The sequence below is a fragment of the Engystomops pustulosus genome, chromosome 1, assembly GCF_040894005.1.
Source record: "Engystomops pustulosus chromosome 1, aEngPut4.maternal, whole genome shotgun sequence".
Classification (NCBI taxonomy): Eukaryota; Metazoa; Chordata; class Amphibia; order Anura; family Leptodactylidae; genus Engystomops; species Engystomops pustulosus.
Window position 1 is genome coordinate 188,262,664 of NC_092411.1, and position 16,873 is coordinate 188,279,536.

General features: G+C 39.0%; 1 protein-coding gene across 8 annotated transcripts in view; it reads right to left on the reverse strand.

Annotated features, from left to right (window-relative positions):
- Positions 1 to 16,873, reverse strand: part of SEPTIN11 (septin 11) — a 74,905-nt gene that overhangs the window by 40,489 nt on the left and 17,543 nt on the right. For all 8 annotated transcript variants that reach the window (XR_011848834.1, XM_072115659.1, XM_072115718.1 and 5 more), the window contains exons 2-3: positions 4,148 to 4,268; positions 2,310 to 2,505 (exon numbers count right to left, since the gene is read on the reverse strand). Coding sequence is in view for 7 of the 8 variants with exons in the window: in XM_072115659.1 (XP_071971760.1) it covers positions 2,310 to 2,505; positions 4,148 to 4,268 (317 nt within the window). In the remaining variant the exon portion in view is untranslated. The remainder of the gene's footprint in view (positions 1 to 2,309; positions 2,506 to 4,147; positions 4,269 to 16,873) is intronic.

A 16,873-nucleotide genomic window follows, 5' to 3' on the forward strand; every position in this document is an offset into this window, starting at 1 on the left:
GTTATTCTGCAAGTTATTTAGGTGGTAAATCTATCTGCCTGAAAACGCGGTGATTTTGAATTTCGAAAATGGCAAATTTTTCTAAAAATTCATCACTTTTTTCTTTTTTTTGTAAATAAACGCAAAACGTATCAGCCAAAATTTACCACTAAAATGAAGTACAACATGTGGGGAAAAAACAATATCAGAATCGCTTTGATAAGTAACAGTGTTCAAAAGTTATAACCATATAAAGAGACGCAGGTCAAATTTCAAAAAAAAGTTGCGAGCCTTAACCTGCAAACAGGCTGCGTCCTTAAGGGGTTAAAGCATTTGAAGGTTGTAACCACTTATAGCAACAGAGGGCAAATTTAAAAAAATCGGGCTTGATCCGGAAGCCCTAAAGTGGCTTGGTCTTAAGGGGTCAAAGAGGTTAAGCATTCTTTTCAGGTCGCGGCTCATAATCTTACAAATAAAAACATATTTACAAATTAAAAATTGTTGTGTCTATAGTTGTGTCTAAGCAGAGTTTTTCAGCACAAAAAATGTGCTGAAAAACTAAAGAAAAAAATCCAACTCGGCTTATACCTGATTGACTATAGACACACTTTTCAACAAGAAAAAAATCTTATGGTCCGAAGGTCGAGAGGATCCAGCACCTCCAGGCCCTCCCGATCACTCTAATGGAGATTAGGTAAAGCATTAATAAAGAAAGAAGTACCTGTGCACTGCTATCCTCGTTCTGTCATCCCAGAACCTGTGATAACTGTTACAGCTGTTTATTGTAGCCTAGGACTAAAGTACAATAAATTACCAATATCCAGAGGTCCGTTTGTAACTAGGGGTCGTATGTAAGTTGAGTGTTCTTAAGTAGGGGACCGCCTGTACATCAGTAGGCCTGTTACACAATAACGTGTGCAGCCCGTGTATCTGTGCCGTATGATGGCACAATCCCACGGGCTGCACAAAGTGCAGTGGACGGGAATCACTGCATTATACATAAATATAATGCAGGCATGTTCCCTCTGCTTGCCGCGCAGGACCTGTGCGCAGCCCGAGGGATCATGCCACCATATGGATCATAAACAGGCTGCACATGTTCGTATGCAACAGGCCTTAAACAAAGAAATGATTGTGGTGCAAAGAAGCTTAGTCTTTGGTCACATTCTGCCTTACACCACATGAAAAAAATTATACTCAAAAAATTAATTTGATATAGTACAGGCGGTCCCTTACTTAAGGACACCCGACTTACAGACGACCCATAGTTAACCCCTCTGCCCACTGTGACCTCTGGTGAAGCTCTCTGGATGCTTTTCTTTAGTCCCAGACTACAATAATCAGCTGTAAGGTGTCTGCAATGAAGCTTTATTGACAATCCTTGGTCCCATTACAGCAAAAAAAAATTTTTGTCTGGATCTGCAATTATAAAATATACAGTTTCGACTTACATACAAATTCAACTTAAGTACAAACCTATGGACCCTATTTTGTATGTAACCCAGGACTGCCTGTATTTCAAAGACGCTTGTCAAGACAGAATTTTAGAGAGTTTTTATTTTGTCTGAATTGTTATAACCATTCACAGCGCTATTCTATTCATACTTATTTATGAAAATAAAAGCCGCCTATGGTTTTTCTACTGATCCATTTCTAGATGGCGCAAGTAACCATCAGCTCCTATCAAAAGGGCAAGCGTTTCCAAGAATGTGAATGAAAAGTGCCATATGCTTGTGCAGAATATACAGGCGGTCCCACTCGACTTACATACGACCCCTAGTTACAAACGGACCACTGGATATTGGTAATTAATTGTACTTTAGTCCTAGGCTATAATAAACAGCTGTAACAGTTATCACAGGTGTCTGTAATGAAGCTTTATTGTTAATCCCGATTCTTATGACAACCCAACATTTTTAAAATCCAATTGTCACAGAGACCAAAAAAGTTCTGGCTGGGATTACAATGATAAAATATACAGTTCCGACTTACATACAAATTCAACTTAAGAACAAACTTACAGACCCTATCTTGTATGTAACCCAGGGACTGGATCTTTCGTATCAATATGATTTTGACAGGATGCGATCTTTACTGAACATTAAATGGTTATATGCAATAAATTTGACACATGACACAAATTTTACAGTATCACTCTGAATACTTAAAAAGTAAACTTTTAGCAACAAAGCAAGTATACATTACTTCAGAACATTTTAAAAGTCAGGATAAGGAGGCTGTAACTATTTGAAGATAACTTGGTTGGGAGATGGTTTATTATGGCTTACAGACAACACATTTATGGTAATGAATTTAGTCACTGTACATACCTATCATCTTTATTGATTTGATCCCCAAATCCTACAGTATCCACTATGGTTAACTTCAGCCGCACATTGCTCTCTTGAAGTTCATAGCTTCTTGCTTTTAATCTTACTCCAGGCTCACTGTGAGAAACAGGTTCACTTTCAAATTTTGTGTTAAATATAGTGTCCATTAAAGTTGACTTTCCTATGCCAGTCTCACCTGAAAATAAACATATATGGAAATCACTTACAGTGTAAATTACCATTTAAGGTGGAATTCACATGTGGTTCTTAAAGCGTAACTATACGTTCAACAAAATATTATAAATCAGTGCAGATGATCAAAGTAAACTTTGTAATATAGTTTATTAAAGAAATCTGTTCTTGTGTCCATCTTTTCTCCCTGCCTCTCTTCCTTATTTAAGCAGTTTGTGTAACTCTCCAACCACCACTAAGTGTCTCAGATAAAAACATTGAAACAATGCAAACATATGGTGTGTTACATTAAATCGCATATGTGATTGGGATAAGCCCCTCCCAGCTGTACAAAGCTCTGATCTGCATGCCACATATCAGTGGCAATAATGTCTGTATGGCCTTCTGTGAACAACTTAACCAGGTGTTGGTTATAAGACTTGTACTACTGATAGCATTTATGTTATATGTACAAGTAGTAATGGCAATTCTATCATTGACGAGGTGGCTTGATTTAGACTCAAGGAAGAGGAGTGGCACCAGTTTATGGGACTGCTATTTTATGCCTTAAGATCAGAAAGCACATATTTAAGTACAGTAAAGCCTACCTAGCTCTAAAATCTTGAATTTCATCAGATCTGAGAAATAAACAGGCAGTAAAACTGTCTCATAAGCATACTTCAAAGGGATCTTTACAATTCTGGTTTCTCAATGTAAACTTACGAATGAATCATCAACAACCACATAAACATTTGGGACTCTGCCCAGCAATCAGAATTGTGTATACGTTACACTAAAACAAAATCACTTAGATAGAACACATTCATGTTAACTAAAAGCATACAAGAGCATACACATCCTGGCTTGGGTGTTGTTCACAGAGCAGTCCTGTGAAATACTGGACTGTACACTGCTTTCAACTCTGGTGGGTACATTTTTTTTTTTACATGAACTGAGAGCATAAAAAAAAAAAACAATTAGTTTTTATGATTTTGCTGGTTTCAAAGGCATCAGGTCTAGTGTGTCAACTTGTACTGCACGATAGCTGTATAACTTGGAAGATGCCCTTGTAAAAATTCCAGGCCAAAGCTTCATTTTTGGCCTGTAAAATAGATACTCTGCAGCCTTTAATTTCTAGTTCTAGCTGTCAAACACTACCATATGGAAGCTGTAATTGACTTCTAGCCAAGTCACATACTGTACACAAATTAGCAATTTGCTGTAAATTAGTGATCAAAGTGTATCCAAAAGGCATTTATCAGTCTATGTCCATTATATAAATACCAGCATGGAAGGAAGAATAGAAAGGATTGCATCTGTGTTTATGCATCTATCACTCAGATATAATGCAATGCAGAATAGGTCACAGGCAAAAGGTTATTTAAAGTTTGTCAGTATACCATCTGTCCTCTCACACATGAAAAATCACTATTGCAGTCAAACAGCAATTTTACTTGGACAAAATAGAGGAGACCAAAAGAAGCCGTGTGCAGTAGCAGAATGGGAGGTAATGATTGCTACATTTGTTTTTTTTTTTACTCATTCTAAAACTTTGGTAAAATAGATACAAAAACTTAACGAAAAGACCAACCTGAAGACCTAGATAAAGACAAAAATATTGTTCAGTTTTTTTGTAACAGTAGCATGGTTGATATGAGTTCACTCACCAACACATAGTATGTTAAAGCAGAATCCCTGGGAGGTGGACTTATTCACCAGTTGGTCAGGAAGACTGTCAAAACCCACATGTCCGGAGAGGGCCAGATTTCTCAGGTCATCATTGGGCGACTGAAAAATAAAACATAAATACTGAGATATAAGGAGATATGAACATAGAAACTCATGACACAAAGCTGACTAGTGTTATTCAGCTTAAAGGTGTTTATCACTATGGTCCACAGGCTAATAGGCATAGGTGTATTATTTTCATTTACAGGTATTTTAAGAGTGCTATGAGCTCCATGTGTTTGCCTGTAAATCTACATCTTTTTGTAAAAGGACCAATAAAAAAAAAGGGAACTCCACAGCAACAAAAATCGGAAACATTATAGCCCCTGATTTGCCACTTGGAAAAATACCTGTATTTTACAATTGTATAAGAATCTCGGGGTATCTTTTTTGCATTGTGCTGTTCCTCTCATCCCATATCAACAAGCATAGGCCATAAATGTCTACTGGACGGTACACCAACATTGGGACCCTTATCTAAAATAAAGCAGCACTACCCATGGCTCTACATCACTGCTCACAGTCTGTAATAGCGTTTACATAAAAGTTAATCAGAGTTACGTAAAACAGCATAGCTCATATATCAGCTTCCTGTTACCGGAAGACCCATTTTCAGCACCCCCCAGTCCCTATAGAGCAGAGTACATACACTGCAAAACTGGCTTTGTAAAATTTAAAAAAGTAGTGATTCCACCACCCTCAGGAAACTGCTCCTCCTTGTGTCATTTTCAAACTTCTAAAACTGCCCATCACCCAGCATATCAACAAACCCTGCAGACGTCATCAAGAGACGATCTGCCCGTTTTGCGCAACTGTTTCTGACCGCCTCAGGCATAAAAATATTTTTATAAAGTTATTTATAGTCCTGGTATTTCAGACCCCCGCAAGGGAGAAAAAAAGAAAAAAGACTGCAATTGACCCACCTAAAGTAGATGTCCTTTAAGTTAAAATCAGATATTGCCATCTTTACCAAACTTTTCTTTAATATCTGCATTAACATTCTCAAAATGAAAGGCTCTGTACTCCTGCCTCTACGTAATACCAGGTCACTCAGTTAGAAAAACAGAAAATCATTGCATAACTATGGTGCAGTCACATATTTGTGTCTTTGTTCCACTAAGATGTTGGAAAGCTTATCTGCCGTGTTCATCAAAAATTCCCCAGGAACAGGGTGAAGGTATCCTGTCTCATTTGACAACTAAGCATAACTAAGAGAATGAACTCATGTTCATGGTGGCTACAGACATGCTCGCCGCAGAGCTATGAAGAGTGTATGAAGAGGGCTCATGGGCTGAGCCCTCTTCATACAGAGATGGGCTTTGCTGCATATTGCAGCAAAGACCCATCGCAATCACCTGCAGTTGGTGCTTGCACTGATTGCGGGTGTTAACCTCTTCTCTGCAAAGTCGCCGGCGGCACTTGAGACGTGGCGGCCATGGACGCCGCCATCTTTCTTCAGATCGTTGCTCCCCCGAACGTCATCAGGGGGGGGGGCCATCAGTTGCCATGACAGCCTCGGGTCTTCGTCAGGTCTTCGTAATGAACCATACAATATACTGCAATACAGAAGTATTGCAGTATATGGAAGGAACAATCTGACGATCTTGGGTTAATGTAGGGTCAAATCACCACCCTTTCCCTAGAACTGATATAAAACATCATAAACAGTAAGAATCACTAACACATAAGGTATTGCCGAGTCCCAAAATGCCCGATCTATCAAAATATGAAAACAGTTATTGCTGGCGGTGACCTCCAAAACGGGAAATGGCGCCCAAATGTCCAAAACAAGACTTTTACACCTTTTTACATGACATAAAAAATGGTAGTAAAGAAAACATCGGCTCATTTCGCAAAAAATGACACATCACACAGTTCCGTGCATCGAAGTATGAAAAAGTTATTAGTGTCAGAAAATGGCGATTTTTTTTTTCTTTTTTGTAAACATTCACTTAATTTTTGAAAATGTATTAAAAGGCATTAAAACCTGTATAAATTTGGTATCAACAAGATCGTACCGGACCAAAGAATAAAGCAGAGGTGTTATTTGGAGCACAGAGTGAAAGTCATAAAAATTGAGCCAACAAGAACGTGACGCACATGCGTTTTTAAAATTTTTTTCCACATTTGGATTTTTTTCCTGCTTCTCAGTACACTGCATGGAATAATAAATAACATCACAGGAAAGTAAAATTTGTTACGCACAAAATAAGCCCTCACACAGCTCTGTACACGTAAAAATGAAAAAATCATCTTTTATTATTTTGTAGGATACAGTCAGGCAAATCCTCTATAATATTATTTATATGCCAATTTACGCATTATGCACAATTCTGAAATAGAAATCCCAGTATTTTTCCACGGTCAGTGGATCCAACAAGGAAACAGCTCTTTTATGCCAATTTTTTGCTATAAATATTTCAACTTGTGTGATATTTTCAGCTATTGTGCAAGGAACATTGGTCACCCATATAATTCAAAGTAATTAAAAGGCGTACACATCCACACACTAAAGCTATTACTGCAAAATGATTCCTGGCAAGCCAGATAAACTAGAATTTCCTGGCAGGATGCTGGATACGTTGATCCAAATAAGTGAATGCCAAGTCCAAAGTATTGCTTATTCAACCTGTGCTCCTGATCTAAAAGGAGATGGCTACATAGCTACTACAAATCAAATCACTTTCTGGAGATTGGATTCCATCGCCAAATCATTGCAACACCATACAAATCTTCCACCCTTCCCTAATCCTAGGTATACAGGACCAGTATTGCTGTACAATTTCTTCCAGTACAGTCATTATGACCTGTGATAGGGTTTTCACAGGACTACATGTGGCCTCTTTTTTACAGTACAGGTGGTGGAATTACAAAAAGAAAAAAAAAAAAAAATAATTTTTCTAGATGATACCGATTTGTACTCTATGCCACGCTTCACACACTAGAAACGACAATAAAGGAAATGTACAAGTCCCTCATGGTTTTGTTCTTATTATCCTTTTATAAACACAGATTAAGGAAACACTTGACCATTATTCAAGTCAAAGCCCACATCTGAAGCCAACGCATTCACTACATTAGACTATATGCTAAATAGTCAGCGCACATCTCTATCTAGAGAATCTGGGAAGCAGAGATATCATTTTCTTTTAATTCTTTTTATTTTATATAGCGCACACAGATTATGCAGCGCTGCACCGGGCTTGCCAAATCGGTCCCTGTCCCCAATGGTGCTCACAACCTAATAAACCTACCAGTATGTTTTGGAGTGTAGGAGGAAACGGAGGACCCAGAGGAAACATACACAGAGAGAACATACAAACTCTTTGCAGATGTTGACTTGGATAGGACTTGAACCCAGGACCCCAAGGCTGTAGTGTTAACCAGGCCCTTTTCACTATAGAAAGAAATGGATTTCTTAATGTATCTATAAATGTTCATCTACTCCATGGCCAATCTAGATATGAGAATTATATCAATTATCACATTTTTCAGAAAAGCTTCAATCATAATTTACCATGATTTCTTATCCTTTATGTATTACTGTACTGTAATGTACTATGTGTAATGCTGCCAGGAACAGAGTAGTTACATTAAAATTGTGGCTCTGGCTTTATGATTTTGATCAGGATGTCTATAAGGTATGGCATCGCCATCGAATATTCTGTTAAAAACCACTGACAATAAGTTCTGCATACAACCTTTTTTGTCTGGCAAAATTATACCACCATAACAAAGAATGGACCACGTCAATGACATTGGAGTACCTGAGTGAAGTTGGCCCCCCCACCTTGTTCAAATCAAACAAAATTGGTGTCAAACGTTTGTGCTACGTTTGTGCTGGTTTGTGCAGCAGAAATTTTCGTTTGTGCCGCTATCGTTTTTAAGATTTTAATGAAAGTTTCCAGAGGTCATCAGAGGTCAACCAGCCCCCCCACATTGCCCAAATCAAACAAAACTGGTGCTGAACAATTCTGCTACGTTTGTGCTGGTTTGTGCTGCGCAAATTTTTGTTTGTGCTGCTTTTGTTTTGAATATATGAATAAAAAATTAAAGTTCAAAAGTTCAAGCAGCCCCCCCACATTAACCGAATCAAACAAAACGGGTGTCAAACATTAGTGCTACGTTTGTGCAGCAAAAATTTCCGTTTGTGCCGCTATCATTTTTAATATATTCATACTTTTTTGCAGAGGTCATCAGAGTTCATTTCTTCCAAAGTATAATGTGTTTGCCAGCTCCCCCTGGTGATCAAACCAGGGAAGTGTCACTAGGTTTGTTTTTTACCAGTTCATCCTAAGCACCTCAAACACCTGAACATACCTTAAAAATTATAGCGGCACAAACAAAAATTTTTGCTGCACAAACCAGCACAAACGTAGCACTAACATTTGACACCAGTTTTGTTTGATTCGGTTAATGTGGGGGGGCTGCTTGACCTTTTGAACTTTAAATTTTTGTTCATATATTCAAAACAAAAGCAGCACAAACAAAAATTTGCGCAGCACAAACCAGCACAAACGTAGCAGAATTGTTCGGCACCAGTTTTGTTTGATTTGGGCAATGTGGGGGGGCTGGTTGACCTCTAATGACCTCTGGAAACTTTCATTAAAATCTCGAAAACTATGGCAGCACAAACAAAAATTTCTGCTGCACAAACCAGCACAAACGTAGCACAAACGTTTGACACCAATTTTGTTTGATTTGAACAAGGTGGGGGGGCCAACTTCACTCAGGTCATTGGAGTTCCATATGGGTTATACTCATCATGTAATACATTTTTAGGCTGAAGACACATCTATTTGTCAATGGTATTTTTGAGAAAGGAGAAAACTGTACAGAAAACTGTACACTGAGAAAGAAGAAAAAAAAATGGCTACCCAGTTAAAGTGAGCTTTTCCTTGTTGTTTCAAATAGGAAACTTCCATTGAGGTTTGATATTGGAGATACACAAAGTATTAGAAAGAAACCCTTGTCTGTAAATGATGAGTTTACATAAAAGATTTTAAATTTTAATACCAAAATGTATCTTTAAAAACCAATTTCTCGGCAGTAGTCTTGTACTGTGCCATAAAATCAAAGACTACCGATACCATTAACTAGCGATGCCAGGTTACAAAATATTTGGCTTAGATCTTGCCTAGGTCATTAATCTCAATTTATGGCTCACAAGTCAATTACATGATAAGAAAACTGTGCAGGAGGCTTATCAAGATTACAACTATTGCTATCTGCACTCAAATAAAATAAAAGATCAAACAAAAAAAAACTTATGTTCACACTACAGCATTCCATAACAGAAAACACAAAGTGTAACGTTTCTGGAAGGCGTAAAGTAAAGCGAGTCATTACTTAGCTAACAGTTTCTGCTGACCAGCACATTACATAGCTTCTGCATACTATAAAGAAAATGTCTGGTATGCCAAAAACCACAAGCCCACAGCAGATGTGCAGATGCATTAGAAACGTGTGTGCAAGATCAAACCTAGCAGCCTGTATTCACAATAGACTAGATGGTGGAACACAATATAATAGCTACATTGTGGCATGTAACAATTTACACAATATGACAGGGTTACATGCTAAATAATGTAGGGAGAATTCAATTTAAATAGAGGATTCCCTATAGTGAATATGCTTCTTTGTTTCTGCTCACCTAACTGGGTCTTTAGCTAAGAAAGTTTATGGGGGAAATAGAAGGATACTGGGCTGATAGAAGCAGCTGAACTACCTGGGAAACCACACAGGTAAGAAGTAGTGTTCGGTCGTTCGCAAACGAGTTGGCACATAGAGCCAACTCTTTCAGGCAAACGGGAGGAGTCGGCTCTGACCTGAGACCCGACGGATCACTTCGCTCCGCCCGATTCAAATAACACCACCCATATGCCACACCCACATCCCCCCTTTTAACCAGAAAATGTCAGGTTAAAAGTGGAGTGGGAATGGGTGACTGGCTGCCCAATAACGATTCCCTATGTAATTACATAGGGAGCCGTTCAGGAGCCAGAAGAGCTGGCTCTTTATAATGAGCGGAGCCTAATGATCCAGCTCACTATGAAGAGCTGGACTTCACATCACTAGTATTGTGTGTGATGTGGGACTCACTGGTGGTGCTGAAGTTCATTTTTTGGAGTGGGAGTAGCTGACTACACCTAGCCTTCTGTGCAACACATCAATGGAACTGTAGCCTCAGCATACAGGCGGTCCCCTACTTAAGAACACTCGACTTACATACGACCCCTAGTTACAAACGGACCTCTGGATATTGGTAATTTATTGTACTTTAGTCCTAGGCTACAATGATCAGCTGTAACAGTTATCAGAGGTGTCTGTAATGAAGCTTTAGTGTTAATATTGATTCTTATGACAACCCAACATTTTTAAAATCCAATTGTCACAGAGACCAAAAAAGTTCTGTCTGGGATTACAATGATAAAATATACAGTTCCGACTTACATACAAATTCAACTTAAGAACAAACCTACAGACCCTATCTTGTATGTAACCCGGGGACTGCCTGTATGCACAAACACTGCAGGAAATAAGAAATGTATGCTGGGATTAATGGAACAGGTAAATATTTTGATGGGGGAGATTTATGAAAAGAGCAGAACAGTTCTAGTTGCCCATGGCAACCAATAAGAGCTAAGATAATTTTTTTAAAACAACTTTTGACAAATGAAAGCCGAACTCCGATTGCTTGCCATGGGCAACTGGGACAGTTCTGCTTTCAGGCACCTCTGATGAATCTCCCCCTGACAGTGTCAGATTAGGACAGCCAGGGACACAGCCAGACACCCCATTTTGTAGCATTATTGTTTGTGCAAACTGCAATGATTTTCCCTAAATTACAAAATATGGTTGAAAAAGTTTAAGAGACCTATTTTTGTGGTACCAGCACCATGTTCTACTGACAAATATACTCACATGAGGACTGGGCACGACTCTTTACAGGTCTGCTTTACTTAACACTCTTTAATATGTAATTCCTCAGTTGTATTAAAACTTGGTTTTACAGGGAATCTTTACAGGGGGCATTTTTATTTCCATGGGAATAAAGATATGAAAACCGACCGCAGTAAAAAGCAATAAGAGGACCTATTTACTTGCATTTCTATGTTAAAAAACTTTTGCATAACTCTACCTTTTTGTTTTTCATGGATTGGACGAGAAAGCTTTCACATTTGGCTCTGATGTGCTTATTCTGTGATATTTATTGTGATAATGAAATTCTTTCCTGCCCACAGAAATCCAATATGTGGCCACTATGTAAAGCCTTCCTCTTTCCCCAAATTAGATGGCACTACTCTTCCCCTTCCTGCGTGCTGTGTGGTTAGCCACAAGATAAGCACTTGCATACAAAGTTATGACTCAGACACTACCAATTCCACAGCCTGGGATCATGGCTGCCTGTGGGATATACAATAAGGATAGATCATTGTGATACTTCTGTAAGCCAGTGCCTACATAGACTTAGATGTCCATTTCCACAGATCTACACTTTCTTTTAGCAGATCTACTTTTGTATTCCATTGGAAAACCATGCTCAAATACCAGTTCCAAATCTGTGGTCAGTCTTTTTGACAACACGCCCCATATTCCAGGCAGACTCTGTTCGGAATATAGGGCATGTCAATTTTCACTGACGAAGATAAAAAAAAAAAAAAAAGATGCTCATTGATTTCATAACCCGTGGGTGTAGGAGACCATATTATAGAATTAGTTCTGCTTGAGTAATGCGTGAAAAGGAGACAGAAAGAGAACTAATCTCTAATATTCATGATCAGTCAAGACCTTATGGAAACAGTTTTGAAACACTTAAAAAAAAACACCCGTGGAACCTAAATACAGGGAACCAAAGCACTGTTCACACTGACCTCACAGATCTGATTGATCCATGATTCCACTACACAGACAGAAAACTGTCAATACAGTACAATAATACAATAAGATAATAAACAATAAGATTGGGTTTTGCTTATGACAGAGAGACCATTCTTACTAGTCACCAAAAGCTAATTTGGACATTTCCTGTCTCGTCCTTGTAGATAGTTTGTGAGAACATCTCTATCTCACTCACAGGGGGAATTCAAGACAGTTGTCCACTAAAGGCACACTGCACACAAATGACAAGGAACATCTGTGCATTCTTCGGCGTCTCATAAACTTCCTCCAAAACAACAAGGAAGTTAAAGGAAAAAAAAGAATTCTGAGATGCGGATTCAAACTAAAAACATATGTCAACCCCAAGTGCAGGGCCAAGCCTCTGCTAGTACTCATCTGCAAATATCATAGCTGCCTCTTCTGCACAATTGTGTATTCTTCGGATAGCTGCTCTGCATTCCACGCCTGGCGAGAACTGCTCCCATTCACCCATGTGCCTAAACTACATGTCCACAACAGCTTCAGCAACAGAGTAATGTGAAGGCATGTGCCAAACATCCATCCATACGAGCATCTGTGCATACCTTGTAAAGTAATGCAGGGATGCTGTATGGTATATGAAAATCCTGAATACTAATCTGAAACACTCCACGAGGCAAGGTAATAGACCTGTGAGATCAAATATTCCAGGACTTAGGCATCATGCACAGAAATCCATAATGGGGCTGCATGCTAGCCTTTTTTGCAGCTAATACAAGGTCCCGTTACTGCGCTTTGGCACACCAATTGTCTGTGCCAAAAATATCTAAATACACATATTATCAGGTCCAATTCCTGTCTGTCTTATTCCGTCTATTGACATCAGCAGTGTCACACTGCGGATGTCAAACTGGCAGCAAACAATGGAGCACATTCTCCTATATTAGGCCTGCAAAATGCACACATATTGCCTGGGTTTGCAACTTGTTTTTTGGACACATTCAGCATGTAGGCCAGGAAGGCACCAATATATATATATATATATATATATATATATATATATATATATATATATATATATATATATATATATATATATATATATATATATATATATACATACACACTAAACATGTCCATTTACTTCTACTCTCTAATATCAAAAGAGCATCCCTCAACCCTTTGGAAACAGACATGCTAAATAAGAAGCCTTATCCCACTAAATACCTATAAAGATGTATATTTTTACAGCCTTCTGTTTTAAGTAGAGCTCAAGAATATTCTTACAACAGAAAGAATGATGTCCTTCTCCAATCCAAGAGATTCATCATTATCCAGAAATACAGTGTTGAAACAGTAATTTTTGTGCTATTTTGGTAATTACCTGACTAAACTGTATACGTTTTATGTTCCCCATATACTAACATAAGCCAGTGGAAGCTTCACCCAATTTCCATCGCTCCAAAACCACCATCCACCACTCATATGGGTCAGAATAGTCTGATAACAACTCCGAGGACTTGCACATAGCCCTACAGGCATAATCGACGGCAGCCCCATTTCTGTCTGCCTTGTATTAGCCATAGATATAAGTGTTACTATAAGCTTCTCTTGCTCTAGAGCACTACGTGAACCCACATTTGTCAAATCGACAGCCCCTTTAAGTGAGGTTTCTTTCCAGATAGAGCACTGCACCTTTCAGACCTTCAGGCCCAGTAAGCCCTGAACAGCAGTGAATTCAGGTCACTTTGCCAATGGCTGGATTTATTGAACATTAGTTCAGCATGTCCGGGTCTAACGCTTTGTATCAGCATATGTTTAACATGTGATATGGGCAAGAAAAGAGCCAACGGATATTAACCCTGAAAGCAAGTATATCATGCAATGCTTAGAAAAGCATTTATTAAACTACAGGCTCTATGTAACAGGTCATCAAATCTCAGAACAACCTTGATAAGAATTTATTTAAATTTTATTACTATTTTTTTTAGACCATCTAGAGCACTTTAACCCTAAACGTTCTCATAGTTCCTACAATATATTGCAATACTACTGTATTGCTGTATACAGCGTTTTTACATAAGATTCATTACAATGTGCTACAGGCACATTGTAGCAAATCTCCAGTAAACCATACTGCCTTGGGTCTTACGACAGATATACCTGTCAGTGAGTTTTAAAGAGTTAAAGGGAATCTACCACTTTTGTGGTAATTACCTCCTTTCCCCTCTGCTGGAGACGTCATGCAGAAGGTGTGCATAATTATTAGCCAAGAGAGCCGGGTAACCTGTGTGATGTACTGTAATAACAGTATTTATTATTAGCATAATTATTAGCCTCAGGCGCTCTGTGTACATCACACAGGTTGCTTTGCGCTATTGGCTAATAATTATGCACACATTCTGCGTGATGTCTCCAGCAAGTAGGATGATGTGACTATCGCTGCTGGAGGTGCACATAATTATTAGCCTTGATAGGCTAATTTTCAATTTTCATTTTTTAATACAGGATTTCCGGCCCGACAAGACTAATGAAGGTACGTCTTGGCATCAGGGAGAAGACAACGACCGGTATGTCTATTTAGCGTAAATTACTACCACGTAAATGGTAGATTTCCTTTAACAGTTCAAGATTATTTTTAGGCACTTTCTTCGACTTGAATGAAAAAGTTTTATGGCTGTGGCAAAAGGGGGCTGGCCTGATGTGGAAAAAGTCAGTGTTCCAAAAAATTAATAAATGTGGTACATTGAACCAGATCCTCTAATAGATGGTGCAAAGTACACCTCAACGTCCAACTTTATCGTCCAACTTCAGACACATTGATAAAGCTGGTGCAGCAGAGTACTGTCTAGTTCTACTCTGCACTGGTTTAATGTGGGACACATTCATACATCTCCCCAATGTTCCATGTACATCTCTCACTTGCTCCCTTAATATCTTTGGAGGCGTCCTTGCTAAATCAGCTGTTTGCCAGAAACGTCAGGTGCCAGAGCAATCGCCTTCTATTAAAAGGCATTTTAAGGACTCTTGTACTGTTCCTCTGGAGGGAAAATATTCTTTTCTAATATATGATATTGACAGGAGCGCTCCAAAACCATGGGTATTTTTGCTCCATAGAAACAAATCTTAGCAGTTAATCTGTTTAATAGCGCTCTGTCCTGACTCCAGTGTTTATTGGGTATTATTCTGCAGAATGTATTGGTCATAAACAGATATGCATGCCAAAAACTCCTGGCCGCAAAAATGCTGGACTGCTGTCATTACCTCAGAGCAGAACTCATGGATCTCATTCACTGAGGAGAAACCCTTCTGTATCATTTATTCATTACTCACTATAATCATAGCAACGCCCAATACACAGCAATATGGTTTCTACCTATAGGTAATATTTTGTTTGTTTCATTAATGAACAAAAGCCAGTGATTGGCAGCATACAGTCTACAAACCTGGATCACTTTCGGGACCCTACTGGTTTTAGAACACAAAAGCATTGGGAGAGTGAGCTTGGGATATTGGATAGCAATTACTGGAATAAAATATATTGATACATCCCAAGGTTATCTTCTGATCATAATGATAAAATAACACAACTGATGTTTATACAAACAATTTATTCTACAGCTTCCTTATCGGACATAGAAGTTCAGTAAAATGCGTTGAGCATAAAGGAAACCTCTCAGACACATCTATCCCCCACACTGAAAGTCCTAGCTCATTTACCGTAGTAAGCTGCTCTGCGTGATGATAAATTTAAAATGAGTCAGCAGCTCCTGTGAATTATAAAATGTCTGAATTGTAATTCTGTGAATTGAGTCAGCTGGGTGTTCCACCCCCCTGTAACTTCCCTTCCTCCCGTGTCCTATGCTAAACACGCTCCCTGCACATATGCACACCCCTTTCTATAATGCAGCTTAGCAGAAGGTGTGCAGGAAGAGGAAGGAGATGTTGCAGCCCAACTCAGCTCAGGAACAACCGGCTGACTCACATTACAATCCTTTGGGGGTTCATTTTAAAATTCACAGGAGCAGCGGACTAATTTCATATTTTGGTGTAAGAATTTCAATGGATTCCATCATTCCTCCTGCTCACATGGCTCCTCCTGCACCCTTGGGTGGGCGGGATGGCTTAAAAAACAACTTTTTATTAAACAGGAACCAAAAAAGAAAAACATTATTATAAATTGTACGACAAGTAAAGCTCTGTATTGGTTAAAACATTGTTGAAAAGGTTTCTGGGATACAATCTTTGCCCTCACACAAAAATTATTGGATGTCAAATTGGATACTCATCCCGCGATAGCCCTACTTTGCTTGTTCTCTTTTCCATTTAGAAAACCAGTAAACTCCCTGATTAGCCACCTCATGGTGGCGCCGAGGACCGCGATCCTGAGAAGGTGGAAGATAGTAGAAGCCCCTCAATTGGCGAGTGGTTTGCGGAGTTCTCCCGTATCCAGAGAACGGAGGAGAACAGCTGAGCTTCCCAGCACGTATGACTTCTAACAAGAATGCTGGAAACCTTGGATATTTTTCCAACCATCTCCCGAGTTTGAATATGCAACATAAATGCCCTTTCTTCTCTTTACCGAAGTGTGCACCAGATGAGTTCCTAGACTCTTCCATCCACCAGTATCTTGTCTTTCGTTTTATATCCCCCTCTCCCATCCCTCTGTTGCTCCTTAATCTCCCCACCTGTTATTTTTTTCTGCTTCTCACTGCAGTATATTGCCCTGTTATACAAGCTTTGACTTCTTAAAACCCCTGTCAGCACTCTTCGGCGTTCCAGGCTGTCAGATCATAGTATCATAG